The sequence below is a fragment of the Xyrauchen texanus genome, chromosome 5, assembly GCF_025860055.1.
Source record: "Xyrauchen texanus isolate HMW12.3.18 chromosome 5, RBS_HiC_50CHRs, whole genome shotgun sequence".
NCBI lineage: Eukaryota > Metazoa > Chordata > Actinopteri > Cypriniformes > Catostomidae > Xyrauchen > Xyrauchen texanus.
The window spans coordinates 16,255,930-16,279,024 of record NC_068280.1 but is presented as its reverse complement, the minus strand read 5'-3'; the positions used below and the strand labels follow the sequence as shown (position 1 = coordinate 16,279,024).

The window sequence follows — 23,095 nt, the reverse complement described above, 5'->3', positions numbered from 1 at the left end:
CAGCCTTAGAAAGTGAATAGAACGGTGTCAAGTTAGAGTTCACAAAACTCTGACTCATTCCCTTCATAACATTCCATTACAGGTAAACAATAGCATCACATCTACATTTTGAGACTTTTCTTTACTGTAACCCGTTTTCATGCAAGACATAGTTATGTTGCTGGGTATGTCTGAAGAATTGTTATTTGCAAGTCTTCATGCGTGGCTTGCTAAGAGAGCGGAGAGGCAGGACATAAATGCCTATGCACTTGTGGAAGACGTGTTCATTACATGTCACCACACCCAATCCCGTGTTTTTTTTAACATGCCTTTTTATTTGCTAATCAATCATGCCACACGTCCGTGTATGTTTATTCACATCCGTGTGTGCTTTGACCTCACGGCTGCGTGGCGCGCACACACAACGATCCGCCCAGGACATATGTAGGGCTGTCTTTTAACACATTTTTTTGATCAGAAACCGGACGGTGGGAGTTTAATTGAGTAGGGGACACACACACACACACACAGAGGTAGAGAGAGAGAGAGAGAGAGAGAGATCGTAGTATTCAGGCTGTGGGTCTGTGGGGTATTTATTTATTTTTGTTAGCTCTGGTAGCTAGCTCCTTTTTTCTTTATTCTTTCCTGCTCATTTTTCAAAAATGAGGTTAAAAGTTGGATTTCTCCTTCGAAGTTTACTAGTCATCGGCACATTTTTGGGGCTGGTTTTGCTTTGGTCTTCCCTGACACCGAAAGCAGGCGACGATGACCCGTTTGCAGCCGGAATGGTAAAGTATCGTTTTAATGAACGTTAGTTCTCGTAATACGTGTTTGTTTTCTCTGCGTTTGACGTGTTGATATTGAAATTCTGTTTTAGTATTCAGGACACTCGTCTAGAATGATGATTAGCATGCTAACTGCTGCGGTTGTCATGGAGACGAGTAGCTAGATCGACTTAACGACTGTTTTTTATAACTTGACATAATTTATATTAGTCATGCAGAGACGTTTTTCAATTTAAATAAAACATTCAGATGTGGCTGTATGCTGCTAGCATAGAGCTAAATGTCGTCTCTTTACATCCTCATGGACATCAGAAACCCGGAAGGTTTGTACTGTAGTTACGGTTTGCTGATCATGCATCATTGAAGTGAAAACAGTGTCTCTGCTGTTTTGACTTCAATGCTTCAATACTGTTTTCACTCTGCTGTGCTGATCTGTCCAATACTGTAAATCTATCTAGATATACTGTATCACATATAGGTATGAGTGAATCAAAAATGGGTCTTGCATGTTGAGTTAGGGGTCGATATACTCAGTTAACTGCTAACATTGTGAATTAAAGGCCGACTATTAGCCAGAGATAAGTAATTGGACACCAACACACACTTCTATACTTTAAGAAGACATGTAAGCAACCATACTGAATGACACGTGGAACAAAATGTTTCTCATTGCCCACAATGGAGAAAGTGTCACTAAACAGTATGTGGTTCCTTTGGAATGACAATGTAATTTAATGGTGCACTAAAAAAAAGTTTACCTCCCAAAGACATACATTGTAATTTTGCAATATATGTTAGAAATCATGACTACTCATATTAAAATGAAGACTCCAGCAATATCAGTTACCTTATATAAGCTGTTTTATTCTACATGGAGAGGGTCCGCACATGGGGGCTGCCATTTTAGAATCATATGACTAGCCGAATACTACTCACATAATCTCAGTAACCATCCTGTTATTTGACACATTGACTCAATAATTAAAGTAATGATGACTGACTGAATACTAACTAGACAAAAGTTACCTTTAAGGAATGTTCCAGGTTTTATACAAGTTAAGCTCAATCAACAGTTTACAGTAAGGCACTCTGGATGGAAGTGAATAAACATTAAAGTCCATAAACAGTTAAATACACACTGTTTCAAATGTATAGCCGCACAATGTAAAATGTATATGTGTTAACGTGTTTTTTTTAGTGTCATTAAATTTGGACATAACTTTACACTGATAAGGTATTTTATAAACTAAAATATGTCAGCGCTAGTGCTGTCAGTTGGTTAAAATTTTCAATCACGATTAATCACAATCTTTTTATAGTTAATCGCAGATTTTGTAGTAAAATTTGACACTAAATGTACTTTTATTCCTGTCAAAATGCATTTATTTTATTTTTAGGAAAGAAATCAAAATAATATTTACAATATAACGCTTTATTAACATTTTCTAAACAAATCCTTCCGTTGTTTATATATAGAAATGCACTAAAATAGAACTAATTTAAGTAACATTAAACAATTTTCAAAGTTTAAAGCCCCATTCACACCACCAGTGGCATCTTGCAATGTGGCGACACGGTCCCATTAATTTTCAATGAGAGCACAGGGACTTCCAGCGACACAAGCTGCTTTGACTGTTGGCTACAGAGTTTGCCGTGGCGAGCAACAAGGCAAGTTGAGAAATGTTTTACTTCATGCAGATGATGAGCGATGTTCACAAGTAACTGCCAATGAGGTTGTAAAATTTGACAACTAAGGTATAATAACACAAAAATAATGTTAACACATATAATGTTTGCATCTGGTGGTTAAACTTTTGAAACAATCTTGTCTTAGTTTACTCCTTACAGTTTATTATTATTCCTTATTGTTTTTTCTTTTGCATATTTAGTGCTTATTTAAATGTTTACTTGTGAAATTTCCATATGGTCTCTGTTAATGTTTGTATATGGATAGACTTGGTATAACTGAAAACTACTAGCAAATACCATCCACCACAGTTTCCTCTATATCTCATAGTTTTGTCTTATTACAGGCAGGAAGAGATGCAGGTAAACTCTTGCAGCCCAATCCTCCTAATAATGACATGGCTGACCAGTTCAAGCCGGTCGTTCCTTGGCCCCATGTTGAAGGAGTTGAGGTTGACCTGGAGTCTATTCGTCAGAAAAATGGTGACAAGCCAAACCCTGGATTTAAAGCCCAGAACCAGCAGAATGTCATCCAGAAGCAATACATCACCTTCAAGCCCCACACCAATGTGTTCAGTGAACCTGTGTTGAAGACGGGGATTCTGGGCAACTTTGAGCTTAAAGAACCTGAGCCTCATGGGGTTCAGGGTGGACCAGGGGAGGGCAGCAAAACGTTTGTGCTCGGACCAGAGTACAAAGATGCCGTTCAGGCCAGCATCAGGGAATTTGGCTTTAACATGGTAGCCAGTGACATGATCTCACTGGATCGCACAGTGAGCGACTTGAGGCATGAAGAGTAAGTATGAGGATGCAAGTCACTCTAATTGCGAATGCATGTGGGTGTGGCGGTAACAAGTTTGTTAGACAACTGCGCCTAATGATTTTGTTTTGCATTGTTTCAAAAGCTTTTTGCCTTATGTAGTATTTACCACCTGAAACCTGATTTGGTTTAGGATGTGTTGAACTGATGGATTTGAATACCTCTCATTTTACTAATGTTTTTTTTTAATTGCTCAAACGACACATAATATAGATAGTCAGGTTTGACATGTTGGTATTCTTTGTGTTTATGTGTCAAACCTACATTGATAAAACGATAAGACCACACCTTTTCACAGCAAGCAATTTGAATGGCATAATAGATGGCACATTACCTATTATATGTTTTTAAATGCTTTGGTGTACCATGTAAATACATTGTTATATGTCAGTTCAGTACAAGGTATATGCAGTGTGCTACACTGTATCACTAAAGCTCCAGATATTATATAGGATCAGGATTATGGCCATAATTTAGCCACTCAAATGTTGTTTGACCAGATGTAAATGATAAGCCACAGTCTCTCATTCGCTCCATCCCAGCTGGAAAGTTGGATTATCTGGCTGAAACTACCTGAGGTATTACCAACAGGTCCAACCTCGTTTTTGAGTTGGGCATCCAGTTTGGACACGCATTCCATTACTTTGCAGCGTTTCTTTTATGACATAACTGCAATATCATGGTTGTAATGGAGTTATTTTCTAGAAGAAAGCCCCATCCCTTCAATCACACGCCCCCTCACCAAAACCCTACCCTCCACATACATCTCAGCAAACCTGAACAGTCAAAATTATTCAGAGGCAGGGAGTGTTTTTGAGTGACTGGTTTTCTGATTGGTTAAAAAAGTGCAGGCCACTCCCCTGACTCTGTTTTGAGTATAGAGCTATTACAGAGACAAGTGTGATTTCTCAGGACACGTTTACATTTGTCAGCTAGTAGAGGAATTTTAAGCTTTGTATTAGGGCTGGGTAATATGGCAAAATTCTTTTTATATCATTCGATATCGATATTTATTATGATATTCAATATAGAATTTCCAAAAAAAGAAGAGAAAACAAAATCCAAAAAGTCTAAATAGTCTTTACAAAACTGCGTTGGGGGCCCAGACACAGCCAATGCAGTGGTGTCTGAGGGATCTTATATGAAAATATTACAATATTTTATAGAGTTTATCAATTGAGTGCAGTTGGATATGAATGTTATAAGATGATCTGTTCATTTTGAATCATAATGAAGGTATATATATATATATATATATATATATATATATATATATATATATATATATATATATTTACATTTAAAATTATTTTCATATTTCTTAACATACAGATATCCAAGTATGGGGGCATAGAAGCCCTTGTGACTGAGGAATGATACTGTATGGGGGTTCAGGGGTATCTCCAGAGAGAAACTTTTGAAAACGTAAAAGTCTGAATGGACCATTTTTCTATTTTCATTAAAGTGAGAAAGACTAGGATACAAACTAGTAATTGTTTTGTCTTTCATCCTTGTCAGAGATGATGAAATCTGAATAATTTAACACAATTAGAACAGAAATATATTTGTTTATTATTAAAGGCTTGGAACATGCTGATTAATAAAACTACATTTAGAAAGAAAAAATGTTATGGTCTAAAGGCACTGGAAACACGCACCTCATGTTTACTCACATGTGGGGAAAAGAGGAAGCGGGTGTGGAACGGGACAGGGCATCAGTGAAGCGTGTTTCGGTGCTAGAGAAAAATATTCAAGAATAAAGCCCAGAAAGATCAGATATGATGTAACCGGCACTGTTGTTTTGTTGTGCTGCTCACTAGAGAAGATGAGAGGGCGTAACCATCGGCATGATGTCTTGCAGTCAAGATGGAATCAATCTGGGGTCCGGATTCGGAACGCGGTGACTTGCGTAGCGGGGGCAATAGCAACTTAATACAGTCTGAGGCTGCGTTTCCACTGACGCAGCAGAAATCCACACAAAGCCACTCCCAACGCTAGGCAATCACTTGCCCTGCGCTGCTGTCAATTTTACAATCCACCTCGCAAGCTTGTCGCTCAGCGTCCATAGGAAGGAATTGAAAGCGCTCACACACATTCACTCACTACACGCCAGTGGAAACATACGATAAGAAAGCCAAAGCGTTTTTAGCAACACGCATGTTTAGATGTAGAACGCATGCTAAATATTGAAAATTACTCAAAAGCTTATCATCGATTGATGATCATCGAGGTTTTTATGGCGATAAATATTGATATCGTTTTATCGCCCAGCCCTACTTTGCTTAAATGTGCTGCAAGTGATTTTTGTTCATACAGAGACTAAAAATGAAATGTTTATCTTCTGTTGTTCCATTTTTGACATTCCTTGGCCTCCTTTGCAAATGGTAGCTAAGTATATGCAGGGATAGTCATTATTTGGACCGTATGACACACCTTTATTCGAGTACTTAAATTACTTGGTTATTCTACATTTCAAATAGAGGTCTTCAACCCTATCTGAGCACAATGATACCCGACAAACCATCAGGTTTCGGGCCATTTTCGTGTCAGTTTTTCAAGTGTAGGGCAAATTAGGGGCTGTTTTTGCTTGCGTCTGCGCTGTTTTTGCGTTTTTGACCATTGCACCGCATCTCATTTTTTAAGTCAAGTTAGTTTTTATGTGTAAAGCACTTTTCACAATGCACATCGTTTAAAGCAGCTTTAAGAAAATTATTATTTTATGTCTGTAATATCCTTTACAGTGCCTCGAGCAAGACCGCCACATTTATTTTAGACACCTTGTCAATTTAAAAACAACTTCAATTTTTATAAATGCATCTGAAGACACCTGCATTCTTTTTCATTTGCTAGGTCTAGATTTTTTAGCGCAGGTGTCACAAAGATTTGACTTTCTAAAAAGAATTCTGGTTACAAAAAGGACTTGTGACTGTTATCAAAGACTGTTAGCAAGCAATTATAGTCCAGTAGAGGCCATCTTTGGTATGTTCTCGGAAAGCTATTTCCAGTCATGAAAGTGCAGCTCCACTTGAATGGGGAAACACAGAAACCTCCAAAATGGTTTGTCAAGATTTCTTTTAAATTAGCAGTCAAATCTGATAACAATTGCATCATAAAATGTGCTTCTTTACCTCAGATTTCACTAAAAACAAATTTTTTCTGGCTTGTATAGCTAATGCGCACGCTTGTTCACGAGTTGATTGGCAGGTGATGTGTGTATCTAAAAGGTGATTGGCTCTTTTACCTGTAGGGCGGGACTTCCTTTCTACATCTGTTGACTGTTGGGCGTTCCAATTTCTCCCATTGATTTTAATAATAGAAGTAGCCAGTCTCTGCTAAATAGTCTCTGGTAGATGCAGAATATGTATAGCTTTAAAGAGGTTATGAAACGGAGAATCAAATTTTCCTTGATATTTAGACATGTAAGAGGTAACTAGAAATACATACTGAAAATTTCAGAACTCAAACTTCCTCCCTAGACTAAAAAGAGCGTTTATAGTTGCCACCCTGCTAAAACATCCAGTTTTGAAATCTGTCTGTTCTTGATGTCACGAAACATTGCTCATTTGTATTTACACATTCCACAACATGCTTCATCGCACCCTTGGCCCCGCACACTGGCGTGCAGGTCAAGAGAGCAGGCCTTGTGTGGCTAACTGTACCAAACAAAACACCAAAGGGGATCCATCTGGATTATTTTTGATTATTTATGAGTATATTAATACACCAGACAGACATCTTTGACAGCTTGATATGTACATATCCCGTGCCGCTTTTAAAAGAAGCGGTGTCAAGTTACAACTCAAGTTGCAATTCTCTTCCATTCAGCTGTTGCCTGTGTTGCTCGGAGCACAAACACGTCATGGAGGTAACTGCATGATGGCAAAGGAACTGTTATTGAAGGATAGGGCAGTTAAAAACACTTCAAAAACGTAAGTAACGTAAGTGTCTGTTTGATAGTTTATGGTGCTGAGTGTTAACAGTTGTGCTTGAGATGAACAGTTTAATATATTCAGATGTAATATGTTGGATGTGCGTTATGTGTAAACCCTGCAATTTTGTTTTATAATGTTCTTCCGATTGAGTTTGCTGAATTTGAGGGGCTGCATGATGTTAGCCAATCATAACAGTGAAGCTATGTTGAAGTTATGTTTATTAGGTTGAAGTTTTGAGGAGATACTAAGGCCAAAACTGAGCGTTTCAGACAGAGGGCCAAAAATAGGGTGGAAAATGATCATATATTACTAAATTGTGAATGTTTTGGTACAAAAAACATTCATAACATTATCATTGGACCTCCGAGAAGATAATAAAATGATAAAAAAAAAAGAAAATAGCATTTCTTGACCCCTTTAATAAGGACATTTTCCCTAAGGTAAATAAAGTAATTAACTTTAATTAAAAAAGAATAAATTTACGTGAATAAATTTATTAATTTATGTCCAGGTTATTTTAGAAGTTATAGTAAATTAAGCATTCACAGGATCATGGTGGGTATGTTATAGAAATATTAGGAACAATTCTGTTCACTTACACTAATGTTATACTGTTAAGTTCAAATCGCTATCGAATGAGTATTTTCTCTTTTTAGTTAAAGTTGCTGTGAGCAATTGTATTTTTTCATGGAGAGGTATGCAAAAAAATGTCCTACTCCCTGAAAGATATTAATGAAATATGAATCATGAGATATATCACCTGTCTCTGTGACAGCACTAGACTCTGTAAACAGCAAACAATAATGTGTCTAGGAGCCGCGGTCTCTGATGCTTTCTGCCTGTCAATCATTTTGTGCGTTCTCATAGTATTGTAGGTGCAGCAAATTATTGATGCTTAGTGCCAATTTTATGCCATGTTGCTCATAACAGTTGTCAGCTGAGGGCGCTATTTTGCTGCTGTTGTTTTTGCTCTATGTCTGTCTCCAATAAATCTCATTTGGTAGCTTTGGAGTGCAGGGTTTTGGAAAGAGGTGGCATGGCTAATCCAACAGCTCAATTTTTGGAAATTCTAGAACAGCTAAAATCGCTTACATCACACCTTTAACTTTGATTTCATTATGACTATGAATCATTTGACTCCATTTTAATTCGCAGTCTTTAGTTTTTAATCCTGCTGCTGTGTAATTTAACTTAAAATTCTACTTTATGAGCACATTTACTACAAATTTCTTTGTTTATGGAAATTGCCAATTTATTTCTATGTGAAGTTCTTTAAAGCTTGTCTGAGTGAGCAGCAGTACCCAAGGGTGGGTGGAGCTTTATAGTTGGTGACTATACAGTGATTCCAATTTTTGTCAAAAGATGTCATTGTTCAAGCACTAGTGGTCTCTTAAACAGTGCTATGCTTTGCTGTAGTTTTTAATCCAGTCATGCCTTGTTTACAAAACAAACACTCAATTCCAGACAAGTATGTGCATGTGTTTCTGTTTGCATGAGTCACTATGTCAATTAGGACAGTTAAGGACTCACTTGTGTCTCACAGTTAGAGATTTAGGTACTGAAAAATAGGTTTGCATTTCAAGTCAAGTCAAGTCAAGTGGTTTTTATTGTCGTTTCAACCATATACAGTTAGTACAGTACACAGCAAAACGAGACAACGTTCCTCCAGGAACATGGTGCTACATAATAACAACAAAGGACCAACACAGGACCACATGAGACAGCACAACGAAATAAAATACCTATATAAAATACCTATATATACCTATATTAAGTGCACGTGCAAACATGTGCAAAGTACGGGACAGTACAACAAATGTCTGACAATGAACAGGACAATAGACACAGTGCAGCGCCGACCAGTACTCAGTAGTGCAAAAAGATGACAGTTTCTAAAAACGTAAACATAACATACTATGAGATAGTGTTTTATGCACATAGCAGTTATTGAGGTAGCAGACAGTTCACTAGCAGGATGAGCAGGCTTGTTTGTTATCTGCGTGTTCTGAATTTTTTTCTTTTTCTTTAAGTAAGAATGCTTATTTATGTAGAGTATCAGTCAAAGGACAAATTTACTCATTCTTTATTATTACCATGTTTCTCATTTTAGATTAATAGTAAAGTCATCAAAACTAGGAAATGATTAGTGGCCGACCCGCTCTACCAACTGAGCCACAGCCGCCCAATATATATAACAAACAAACAAAAAATAATGAACATTTTAGATTGTAAATAAATTCATAAAGAGGTGAATTATTAATAAATAAATTCATTAACATTCAGTTAAGTGTGTCCAAACCAACTTTCTTCTTTCTAGCACAGAGATTCGGTATTAAAAGATGTTTAAACGTGGCTAAAGAGCGTCTTTATTTTAAAGTTTAGAAGAACAGTTTACATGAGACGGCATTAGCAAGTTTATGAGTAGTGCAACACACCCCTGATATCCAGTGAGATTGAACGTCAAGAGAATTAGTTGCTCTTCCAGTTGAGTAGCTTTGCAGTGCCATGTAACACAGTTTGGCCTTTATGACATTGCACAGGCGAGAACATTGAAACCTATATCCGGCAAAGAAAAAAACTAAACCATGTCAAAAGAAAGCCGTACTCTCTCTGGCTTAGTGGGTTGCAGGCTCGTGCAGGAAATCTGCATGGTATTGTGAGGGAAGTGAGTGTGTGTGTTTTATACAATAGTGCATAAATACAATCTAGCCCATATCACATGTGAAGGCTTGGCTTATGCTTGCCTGAGTCAGTTGCTGTAGGGACCAGGGGTTAGTTCAGGTGTGTCCAGAATTGCAGAAAAAAGTAAGGTGCCATGGACCGCATCGCTGTAACAATGAAAAATATTGCTAGAAGCTACTAGATTGCCATTATGCATAATCTTTATATTGTACGCATAATATTATGTGAGTTTTAATCATAATTTGTGGTCTATGGTGTGCTTCTGTAGGCCCTATACATGTAATAAAGGATAGGGTATTTCACTAACAAATAACTTATAATGGAACAGTGATGCAACTTATACAAAATATTATACTCATTTATTCACATTTTTATATTATTTGACGTCCATTCAGTGGCACTTCAAAGAACATAGATCTGCTACTGTGTGTTGTTTGTGACCCATTACAATAATCAAAATCAGATTACATTTGATCACTTTATGAGGTGATGCAAGGAATTACTCTTTTTCAAGGAAATACTCTTTATAGCTATAGAATTATAACTTCTATTCTGTTGTTACTTGCGTTACAAATACAATTTTAATTAGATAAAAATGATTGCGCTTCATTTTATTTTGTAGATATGCAAGTATTTTAATGCGCTTTTTCTTGTTTCAATGAAATATCAGAATGAACCAATTAAATACAGTATACTTCCCAGTGCTACAGAGGACGTTCTGGAAGAGTATGCTCGGTTCGTGCTCAATAAACTCTGTTCAGCAGCTCTCACAACAGCAGCTCGACTCAGTTGTATGATGTGAGGTATCGGGACATTTTAACAAGAACAAGTACATGAGTAAAGTATCTAACCTGATGTCAATCCTTTAACCTGTTGATAAGCAATTCCCCCCCCGCACACGGTGGTGACGTCACTCTACTTACATTTAATATAGAATTTACCGTCTATAAATGTAATTAATTTTAACAAATTATACACCTTTCAAAGGTCTAAGGGTTCAAAATTGATATCCGATCTCTGTTTCACAATAGCAATGCTTCAGAAAAAGAAATTTAGTGCCAGGAGTACAAATGAAAACATGCAATATTAAAACGGGACTTCATACCTTTGTTATGAAAACGTGATCGCCAGATGAATCGAGTTTGCCACATTTGGGTCAATTGTCCATGGCAAGCGTTCATTGAAAATCATCCAGTAGCACTTTTTGTCCATAAAATTGATAAATCTGAGAAATATTGATATATTCTCCATTGTTTACATGAGATCTCACCTGAAAGAATTACCCTTCGTCATCTTTCTTCAACAAACTATCTCCTATCTGAGCAGCATTCATGTTGTAAAACTGTATATTATCTTATATATTAGAGTCTCTTAAACCAAATAAACATGTCTCCAAAGTCTGTTTTTAAAAGGGCGGCATAGTTTTATTCATAATAGCCAAGCAGTGCAGTCAGATTTTGTGTCGTCTAGAAAGGCGGAGCCTTAATTTTACTCAGTACACCGGCAGAAATTTTCAGAGAAAGAAAGCTTGCAGGAACCTAATTTTTTGTTAGACAATTTTCAAATTTGAAACATAACTTCTTTAGACTTGTGGCTTTGAGATCATTGTATTTCTGGGTTGTTTTGGCACTTTTATTATTGTTTTTTTAGATTATAAAAACATGTTCAGCACAAAATATTTCCATTACAATAAACTTCAGCTTCTATAACTTTAAAAATATAACAACATATATTAATTCAGAAACTTGGGAAATAAAGCCCAAAGTGTCTTCTAGGGTTGCAACGGTATGAGATTTTCACGGTTTGATAACCGTCTCAGAAAATATCACAGTATACAGTATTACACAATTAGTATTTTCAGTGAAAACAGAAGGGTTATTTTATTTATTTATTTATTTTTGAGCAAACACTTTATTATAATTGAAACTTGAAACCATTTCTTTTATTGAAGTATGTGTAAAAAAAAAAAAAGTCTCTCTTTTGAAAATAAATAGAAAAAATAAGAAAGCTAACAATTATAATAAACAGAATTATAAACATGATAAAAAATATAATGTAACTATAACATGTTATATAGCTGAAGCATGTTAGTTTACATGTTAAATTAACTACTAAATTAAAAATAACATCAGCAGTGTGAGCTTTTAAAGTAATGTTAACATATACTGCTCCTGTCTGTACCTTTATCTCAGTGCTTCTCAACTGGTTTTGCTTCAGGACAGATTTTACATTGGAAATCAAGTGTCGACCTACCATAGATCAAACATAACCTGTATTTAATGTATCCTGGGTCGCATTTCCTTTTATGTTGCATAGTTTTGTTCATGGATTTCCAGTACAAGGACATGCATAAAGTGACATTATTTTTGTTGTTGATGTCAACAACAAAATCTACAGTTGTCTCTCCCACTTTTAAAAATTGAAGAGCATATTTTCTTATATGAGCCCATTATTATCCCATTTGTTACCTAATATTACATATTTATACACATATTACACAGAAGGAAAGGCTCCTCATTACCATGGTTAGGTCAGTGTGCTAGTCTTAAATAATATTAATAATAATATTAAATTAATGTATTTATGAAAAATAAATACTAGCTGAAACACATCTCGAAACTTTAACTACAACTGCCACTGTTGATATAAAATGAGGTCTAATAGATTCTACCTTTTAGATTATTTCAAATGAAACTGAAACATTTTGTCAAAATATAACAGTTTCTTTTACTCATGTAAAATACTGAAACAAATTTGTAAAGGTGATGTGTGTAATTATTAATATTTGTAACTATTTTGTTAAAGGGGCCCACATCGGGCTTTATAGTGCATGGGGCATTGTATTGCTTTTGAGATGCAATGTTCTACATTGATTTGGTTTTTGTTTCTTTTAAGCCCAGAAATAGTTGTGTACTAATTTTATGAAGTGTATCTGTGACTAATGGGACTATTCTGCAATTGCCTTAAGTATTGTATTGCTCTACAAAGATAGATACTTTTCTATCAGGCATTAAAAAATGGAATAAAGGCAGAGATTATACATTTATTTTGATATCTCTTCTTCCCTGTTAATTTATTATTCAGTTTTAATAATAATTAAAAAAAAAGAAATTTATAGAGCTTTTAATGTTTGTCGCAAAGCGGGCGAGTATCCTTTGCACAAATAAAAAATACATTCACATATTCATCTCTGGCTTGCTTTTGCTTGCATGTCAATGATGCCGAGATCTACTTTTATATTTAATTTAATCACTGAGAAGGTTTACCTGCAAAATTAGTAGCACCAAACATCACAAGCAGCCTCAAGAATGGACACAGAGTAGCCCTATAACCTTTTTCCTTGAGCAGAATATTCCAGGGAAACAAATAAAATAATATAAGCATAGATGCCATTCAATTTATTGCAGAGATATAAATCATGATCAATGTTTCTGGTTACTGGTTCCTGCAGACTAAACTAAAGCTGCCTAATTGTGGAGGATAAATTAGGTGTATCCCTGGCTAAATAGATGAGTCTTTAGTCTAGACTTAAACTGAGGGAGTGTGTCTGCACCTCGAACAGTGTTAGGGAGACTATTCCATAGTTTAGGAGCCACATATGAAAAGATGTACTGCCTTTTGTGGATTTTGATATTCTTGGAACTATTAACAGGCCAGAATTTTGCGATCGTAATGAACGTGATGGAATATAGCATGGTAGAAGGTCACTTAAATACTGCAGAGCTAGACCATTCAAACATGTTACATTGTTAACAGAATTAAAAAATTAATATGGAATTTAACAGGTAGCCAATGCAATGATGATAAAATGGGGCTAATATGATCATATTTCTTGGTTCTCGTTAGCACTCTGACTGCTGCATTTTGAACCAATTGAAGTTTATTTATTGATCTTGCTGGATATCCTCCCAGTAATGCATTACAATAATCTAGTCTTGAGGTCATAAACACATGAATTAGTTTTTCGGCATCAGCAACAGAGAGCATGTGCCTTAATTTAGCAACATTTCTTAGGTGGAAGAATGCTGTTCTACAAACATTGGTAATTAGATATTCAAATATAACACCTAAGTTCTTCGCTGTTGAAGATGATGTAACAGTACATCCATTGAGAGTCAAATTATATTGTAGTGGCTTATTTATTGTAGTTTTTTGATCCAATAATTAGTACCTCTGTTTTGTCTGAATTGAGTAAAAGGAAATTTCTGGCCATCCAAACATTTATTTCATTGATACACACTGCTAATTTCGAGAATTGTGAAATCTCATCAGGTTTTGAAGAAATATAAAGTTGTGTATCGTCGGCATAGCAGTGGAAACTTATTCCACGATTCCTGATAATATCTCCCAGGGGAAGCATCAAGGAGAAAAGCAGAGGCCCTAAAACTGATCCCTGTGGCACTCCATATTTTACTTTTGCTTGGTTTGACAATTCCTCACATGGTTTAGGTCTGCTAAATATGACCTAAACCATGCTATTGCAACTCCACAAATGCCAAAATAATTCTCTAGCCTATTCAGATCCTGTCGTGATCTATCATGTCGAATGCAGCACTAAGATCTAAAAGCACAAGAAGAGAAATGCAGTCGTGATCAGATGATAAGAGCAAGTCATTTGTAACTCTGATAAGTGCAGTCTCTGTACTGTGATGAGGCCTAAATCCTGACTGAAATTCTTCATATATACTATTTCTCTGTAGAAATACTATATAGAACATATTTGGGAGGATACCAACCTTTTCCAGTATTTTTGACATAAACAGGATATTTGAAATCTGTCTATAATTAGCCAGTTCTCCAGGATCAAGTTGTGGCTTCTTAATAAGCGGTTTGATAACTGTCATTTTAAAGTTTCTTGGGACATGTCCAAAGCATAGCGAGGAGTTAATAATATTAAGAAGAGGTTCTGAAATTGCAGGAGATACCTCTTTTAAGAGCTTAGTTGGTATAGGATCTAACAAACATGTTGTGGCTTTTGATGTTTTGAAGTTTTGTTAGCTCTTCATGACCTATGACAGAGAAGGATTGAAGTTGCACTTGAGGAAAATTATTAGACACTGTTTTCTGAGGTGCTTAATTGCATAATTCATGCATCTCATGAATGTCATTACTCTTGTGCTGCGACGTAATATCTGGTTCAGTTGAGGCTTTATTCCTAACCAATTTAGCCACAGTACTGAATAAACATCTAGGAATGTTATGGTTATTTTCTATGAGTTTACTAAAATATGCTGACTTGGCAGCTTTTAGTGCCTGTCTGTAGCTACAGACACTACCCTTCCATGCACCACAAAATACAAATTTTGTATTTTTCCACATGCGCTCCATTTTCCGAGCTGCTCTCTTGAGAGCATGAGTGTGATCATAGTTCCATGGTTTTTTTGTGGCATAATCCAACAATCAATCATGCAATTATCTAATCATCCAATCGTGTGGCAGCAGTGCAGTGCATAAAATCAATCAGATTCGGGTCAGGAGTTTTAGTTAATATTCACATCAACCATCAGAATGGGGATCAAATGTGATCTCAGTGATTAGGACCGTAGCATGATTGTTGGTGCCAGATGGGCTGGTTTGAGTATTTCAGTAACTGCTGATCTCCTGGAATTTTCACGCACAACAGTCTCTAGACTTTACTCAGAATGGTGCCAATAACAAAAAACATCCAGAGAGGGGAAGTTCTGTGGATGGAAATGCCTTGTTGATGAGAGAGGTCAACAGAGATTGGCCAAACTGGGTCGAACTGACAAAGTCTACGGTAACTCAGATAACCACTCTGTACAATTGTGGTGAGAAGAATAGCATCTCAGGTTGCCGCTGTTTTGGCGGCACGAGGGGGACCTACACAATATTAGGCAGGTGGTTTTAATGTTATGGCTGATCAGTGTACTTTTGAAAAGGTGAGTAGTTTAACGTTTACATATTGGCCCCCATTCACTTCCATTGTAAGTGCCTCACCATAACCCAGATTTTTGCTTCTTTTTAAGAAAAGGAGGGGCAAGTCAAAATGATCTATTTGTGGCAAGCAACATTATACCACAAATGCTTTCGAATGAGCTTATTTTGTATTGAACTAGGGATATTCATCTAAGAACTTGCACATAAAAGTTCTTAATTGAGCCTTAATGCAAATAATCCACCTGGAATCTACAAACAAACAAAGGCATATTTTTCTATCTAGTTACATCATTCATTGCATTTTTGCACATACTTCAGGTTCATAACTCAGCAGTCCTCTCATTTTATCCTGTTTTTACTGTCTCTCTCTCTCTGTTTCTACTGTATAAGATGTGTCTGTAAGATCAAACCTTCTAAAAATAGCATCAAGCTTGTGCAATTCCTAGTTTAAGTACAATCTTTCTGCCAGTCCTGCACACAACAGTACTTACTGGAAATTGATTAAACTGGATGAGGCTACACTTGAGCTTTCAGCTTAGAAACAGAGAATTAGGAAATGTCACTGTTTCCTGTCTAACAAATGATTTCCACAGCACGGAGGGTGATGTGAGTGTGAAAGAATCTACTGCTGATTTAAAGGAATAGCTCACCCAAAAATTCTAATCTGTCATCATTTACATACCCTCATGTTGTTTCAAACCCATATGACTCGTATTAGCAGAATGTTAGCCCTCAGCCACCATTCAGTTTTTGTTGTATGGTAAAAGATGCAATACAAATGAGTGGTGACTGAGACTAACACACTGCCTAACATCTCGTTTTGTGTTCCTCAGAAGAGAGAAAGCCACCTAATTTTTGGGGCTTTTCCACTGCACTGTTCAACTAGACTCAACTCTGCTCGCTTTTTGGGGTTTTCCACTGTGGATAGTACCTGGTACCTGGTACTTTTTTAGTACCACCTCGGTCGAGGTTCCAAGCGAACCAATCCAAAACTAAATGTGACGTCAAAACCCTGCAGATCACTGATTGATCAGAGAGAAGTGTCATTACCAGCGTCACTGGATTTGCGACATGGGACATCAACCCACTAGTTTTAAAGTTAGCAACAGCGATCGCAGTATCACTTGTTCACATGTCTTTCGAATTGTAAAAAGAAATGGCAGTGCACATAGCCATGCCGTGGTCAATAAACGAGGTGCAGATGTTCCTCTCGTTAGTGACGAACGAAAAAAAATGACTTTTAGGAATTGTCTCAGCTGTTGGCCACATACGGGCCAACAGTGCAGTGAAAAGTAAAACAAAATGTACAGAACCATCAAGGACCTCAACAGCCGGAGTGGTTCAAACAGAAGAAAGTGGAAGTGGTTAGATCAAATGGATGCTATCTATGGCAATAGACCGGCGAGCAATGGGAAGGAGAGTGCCCTGAACTCGGCCACAGCGTTGTTGGAGTCCATGATGGAGGAGGGTATGTTTTGTTGTGTTAACTCTTTATTCAGCTTGAAATATTCATTTTATTTAGTTGACCAGTTACTGGAAAGCTTGCTTCTAAAACAACCAGGCCAATTTAACTGTTACACTTGTGTAAAATCACCATGCAACAACAGCTATATTCAGCACAATGAGCTAGTAGCTAACAGCTAGCATTCGTGTTATTGTTTATGGTCAGTAATATTTGTGTTGCGTTTAAGATGATGTCACGGCAGTAGAGGCGGCGCAACTATGATGATCAGCCTATAATCCCATCCACTTTAAGGTGGCACTAAACTGCAGTGGAAAAGCAAGCTCAGAAAAATAATGCGAGCAGAGTCGAGACGAGTGGAACTGTAACTTGCAGTGGAAAAGTCTCATTTTATGCCACATCGCTATAGTATAGAGTATAGAGCATTTTCTAACTGTGTATGTTTTCCTCAGGTGTAAATACTGGCATTATGATGACAACCTCCTGACCTCCAGTGTGATCATTGTTTTCCATAATGAGGGCTGGTCTACCCTGATGAGAACGGTGCACAGCGTCATCAAAAGAACTCCCAGGAGATACCTGGCTGAGATCGTCATGATTGATGACTATAGCAACAAAGGTAAAACTGTCACCTTGAGCATGTGTGTACTCATTACTGGACAGTTTTTAACTGTTTTCTCAACTGATTGGTAGACCATAGTTTGATATCAGAATAAAAGTAAAAAACACAGTAAAATTAGTCCATCTCTGGTTTGCTAGTTTTCTGATCCTTGAAAATCATATCCCCACCCAATGTAATTAAACAGGAGACCATCTTGTTTTTTGGGTCTTCTGAACTTCATCTCATTGAAGGTAGACCAGAAGCTAAAAAGCATTCTCATAATATTATATATACATTAGAATACATGTAAACCGATTGGATGAGGTCAGTAATTTTTTCATTCAAGGTCAGAGCTTGTTGGGGACTTCAACAAATAAATTCAGACAATTTAATGAAAATTCAGACAACTGAAGCTGTATTTATACTGCAAATGCAGCACAGGAAAGTTGCATTGATGCTGACTGTATTTATTGAGGCTCAGAGGAGGTATACATATATTTGTGTATGTTTTCCTCATAACTTACATCAATGTTAAATTTATTTTTATATTTGCGAAATTCAAAATATTAGGTAAATGTAACAAGATGACATCACAAATCTTTCTTCAGTGTCCCAAACGACACACTATGCACTTACAAAATGTACTATGCACTCAGCCATGCAGTGTATGCATTTTCAAAGTGTAGTATCATCCAAAATGGAACACTTTACCATTTATTTACTACACAGAACTGTTTGCCGTTTAACAGTTGCCGGAAGTGACGTTTCAAACCCAAGCAATGCATTGCCTCTAGCTTTTAGCACGCGATCCACCCTCAGTTCAAAACTTATTTCTAAATAGTATACATATTCACAGCATGGTATGATGATAAAGTGTTTAACTCACTTTTGTAAGGTGCTGTCTTCACAGAAGTTTCGCTATTTGCCGTATTCTTCATTATTTAATTGTTTTGCCAGATCACCATCGCTACTGGTAACTCTGCCCCTTCGGCTATGTATGGCCACATGCGTAGAGTGCACGAAGTGTCCAACAGTCCACACTCCGTTTCACAATTGAAAAAGTGCATCAAAAGTGTTGCATTTTCACTTCAGAAATACTTCAAAATTACGTAAAATAGTGGAGAAGTGTGCGGTGGGGGACACACCTAAAGTCTTTATAGCAAGACAGTCCACTGTCTGCCATCTTTGGAACGCTCCCTGGAAGCTATTTGCAGTAATGAAAGTGTAGCTCCTGTCTACTTGAATGAGTTAAGACTGAAATCCTCAAAACAGTTGGTCAAGAGTACAATCAAAGAATATATTTCAAATCAGCTGTAAAATCTGACAACACTGGTATCATAAATTGTGCTTCTTTACCTCAGATTATTACAAAAAAAAGTATAATGATCCTGGCTTGTATAGCTAATGCGTATACGCATTCTCTAGTTGATTGACATTCAATGTTTGAATTTAAAAGGTGATTGGCTTTTTTACCCATAAGGAGGTACTTCCTGTGATAGTGAAGAAATCTTGATAAAAATTATTGATAAATATCTAATATTGAAATATTTAATATTCAATATAATGCCAATTAATATTCAAATAATATAATATTCAAATGGGCTGGTTTCTGAGAACAATGTGAATGAAAACTGTACAGACCTTATTACGACTGAATTGGAGTTGATTTTCATTCTGTTTACTTTTGATTTTTTTAAAGAGGACTCCTAGGGTCCTATTAAATCCTTTTTTCTGTCTCTTTCACTAAAAACCCTTTAAGATAAAGGTACCTGTGCTCTGTGGGATTTTCATATGCTGTCTGTTTTGTGTTGTCACTGTCTTTAAGCAGTTACTGGGTTTTCAGGTTTAAGGAAGTGAAGAATGACTTTTTAGAAATCAATCTCTAGTGACTCTGTTCTGCACTCGTAAAGGGGCATTCAGTAGTGGCATTCATTATTTTTCTAGTTCGCATTAGCATTGCTCTTCTTCATGTAATTTAAGTACCGATAGGATAGTAATGTTAGATGCTGTACTGCCATCTATCGACGTGGATCAGCATGATCATCTCCGCTGCCCCCACCAGCTCTGGAATATCATTTGCATCTGGAAAATGTCACAGTTTGAGGTAATTTCTAAAGTTATTTATTTGTACTATAATATAATTGCCTTGCCTAAAACAAATGCCAGAATTTAAGCAAACAGACTTCTACAGGTAAGGACATATTATTATTGTCCCTTATATCAATTATGTTTGGAGACTGGCAAAGTTTCACATTATTTTTAAAGACAGTTATTACCTTTATTAGAAAACTGCTTAGCGTAAAATAAACCTCATCTAATGATACAGAATGTTATGGTAAATGAAAGATTAGAATTGTTTTTGATGATCAAATTTAGCATGTCCATGAATACTGTATTTGAAGAACTTTTTTTGTTTCCAAGCAAACCGATGTCATGGTTTACTCAAAATCCACATGAAATGCTGTGCCAAGCTACTAAACAAATGTAGCTTAAAAGTATGCCATTTCATAGAGGTGGTGTTAGGTGGGCCCCCCTACTATAGCTTTGATAACAAAGAAATTACTTTGTGAACACAGCTGAAAATTGTCCATTACTAAAATATGTTGATTACACGTGTAATTTTAAAAAAGTTTGAGGGATACCTGTATGAGTTTTCTGTAAATCCCTCTGATACTATTTTAGAGAGTGGTCTAAACAATTAATAATTTCTTACCTGTCCAACAAAAAAGAAGCAGCATCGGTATCACTACTGAGGTTTTCTTCATCGTCAAATCTTTCCACCTTGTGTATGCCGTACCAATGTTTACTCTGTTTTCTGTCTTTGCCGGTCTTCTGTCTTCTTGCTTAGGACCATTTTTGCTTCTTCGGCAGTACAGCTACTGAATCTCCTGTTGTCTCTGCTTCTAAAGCACAATAATAAGTATGCTCCATTGTGTTCTTTTCACTCTTCGCATCACCAGACCTGCCCCATGTATAATAAAAACACATTTTATTCAAAAGTATTATGAGTACAGTCTTCGTCTCATTTAAGTGTACACCAATCAGATCACTCTTCACAAAAACACAATTCATTTGTTAATGTGTAAAACCTTTTTAATTAGCTCCAAATTACTGAATGCACCTTTAAGTGAAAGAGTCTTGCCGTAACATGTAGGCAGTCTGACTAAAGATGAATGCTGAGCACCTATGCTTTAATATTGAGGCAAGCTGGCTGTGTGGAATGGAGATTATTACTCATCATTCACACTGAATTTTAGAATTAATGCAGTGCTGTAGAATGAATATATTATGTTGATTTTGATGTCTTTGGATAGAATGTTTCAAGCTGTTGGTAGTAAAGGCCGGTAATACTTTGTTTACTCTTAAGGGCTGTCTGCATTTGCTCATTATTTTTGTGTTGTTGTAGAGTTGTTTTTTTCTTAATCAGTTTAGAATATATATACCTCACTGTTTGGAACTGACTGGGGATACTCTTTTTTTTATATGAATAGAAAAAAAAAACATCTAACTACACATTATTTAATTATATAATGGAGAAGAAAAAAGCGATTACTTAAAAAATTGTGTAGCCTTTTAAGAGAAACGTAATTTTTAAATAGTCTTCTAGCAAATTTAACAGTAATTCCAGTGAAAGTTTTCAGTAGAAGCCTTTACACATTTTTCAACTTGTATCTGGATTAAAATATCAGTCCTCTTTTTTTGTTCACTTCAGTTGTAATAGGATATCAATCCACTTTTCAATCACAGATATTTTTTGGAAGCAGGTCAAGTTAAATAGTATTGTATTGTAAAGAAAATACAGTATAATACTACTACTAATAATAAATATTATATATTTTTTATGTATATAATTTAATTCTATAATTCTGTATTTATATAATTCTATTGCAGCCATAATTTCTGAACTTTCAACCCTGGGGCATATATTTTGTTGGAACACTCCAGGAAGATGTTGACCTAGGAGTACCTGTGTATGGGCTAGTTCACAGTAGTTTAATAAGCTTTTTATTCAAAATTTGGTGAATTGTTTCTATGGTTCTGATCTCAATGCATGTTAGAAGTGAACTGAACTATCTCGATTATCTGCATCTGAGATGTACACTCACTGAGCACTTTATTAGGAACACCTGTACACAAACTAGTAGTGCAATGCATAAAATCATTCAGATACAGGTCAGGAGCTTCAGTTAATGTTCACATCAACTATCAGAATGGAGAAAAATATGTGATCTCAGAGATTTCGACCATGGCATGGTTGTTGGTGCCAGACTGGCTGGTTTGAGTATTTGTGACACATCAGAGCATCGCTTTTTACGGAAAGTGCTGCGCATGCAGACTACATTATATATATTTATTTATTAAACCCAACCATTTGAGATTCACAAAGCTACGGTATGTCTTCAAGAGACTTTAATTAAAATGCATGATTCAAATGGACTACTTTTAATGGTTCTTTTATGCCATTTTTGCAGCTTGACTGTAACGACCATGACCAACACACAATCAAGTTAAAAATGTCCATGTATCGGATGGTGCATCGCTAATTCTGTCCGCTCCTCACTGATATTTTAAGTAAACCCGGAAAAACAAATCCATCGCTAAATTTGTTGTCTTTCTGTAGTGTACTAGTGTAGAAGGTCACATTGGCAAGTGTGAATGTCAAATTGAGTGACAGTTCGCAGCATGACCAGCACCTGACAGTGCCTCAGCTGACACTTTGGAAAGATATTATTACTCTGTCGCAGAGCGTGCTTAATGCTACTGCAGAGGAGGGTTAATACTGTCTAAACCATACTGTAGTTTGATAGAATTAATTTTAACTGACAAAAATGAGTGCATGTAAACATACTTACTGTGTACAAAGCCTAAAAGTATTTTGTTTGTGTTGTGTTGTATAGTTCATCTTAAAGAGAGGCTGGAGGATTACATAAAACAATGGAATGGACTGGTCAAGCTGTTCCGCAACGAGAAGAGAGAGGGTCTGATTCAGGCCAGGAGCATAGGAGCCCGCAAAGCCACTCTGGGACAGGTTTTGGCCCCATAGTCTACTTTCTGTTTAATGGATCTATATGAATTTATGTATTTGTTTGTCTCACACTGTGGTTCTCTGCTCAGGTGCTAATCTACCTGGATGCTCATTGTGAAGTTGGACTGAACTGGTATGCCCCACTGGTGGCCCCCATTTCAAAGGACAGGTATGACTTGACATCTGGGCCTATTTTATGCTGTCTGAAGGGACCTTGAGGAAAG

General features: G+C 36.4%; 1 protein-coding gene across 2 annotated transcripts in view; it reads left to right on the top strand.

Moving 5' to 3' along the window:
* The first annotated feature begins 338 nt into the window (after nt 1-338).
* The window catches only part of galnt7 (UDP-N-acetyl-alpha-D-galactosamine: polypeptide N-acetylgalactosaminyltransferase 7), a 31,857-nt gene continuing 9,100 nt past the window's right edge, over nt 339-23,095 (top strand). For both annotated transcript variants that reach the window (XM_052126391.1, XM_052126392.1), the window contains exons 1-5: nt 339-767; nt 2,798-3,246; nt 17,697-17,863; nt 22,744-22,874; nt 22,961-23,040. In XM_052126391.1, the coding sequence (XP_051982351.1) occupies nt 642-767; nt 2,798-3,246; nt 17,697-17,863; nt 22,744-22,874; nt 22,961-23,040 (953 nt within the window). In that variant the 5' untranslated portion in view covers nt 339-641. The remainder of the gene's footprint in view (nt 768-2,797; nt 3,247-17,696; nt 17,864-22,743; nt 22,875-22,960; nt 23,041-23,095) is intronic.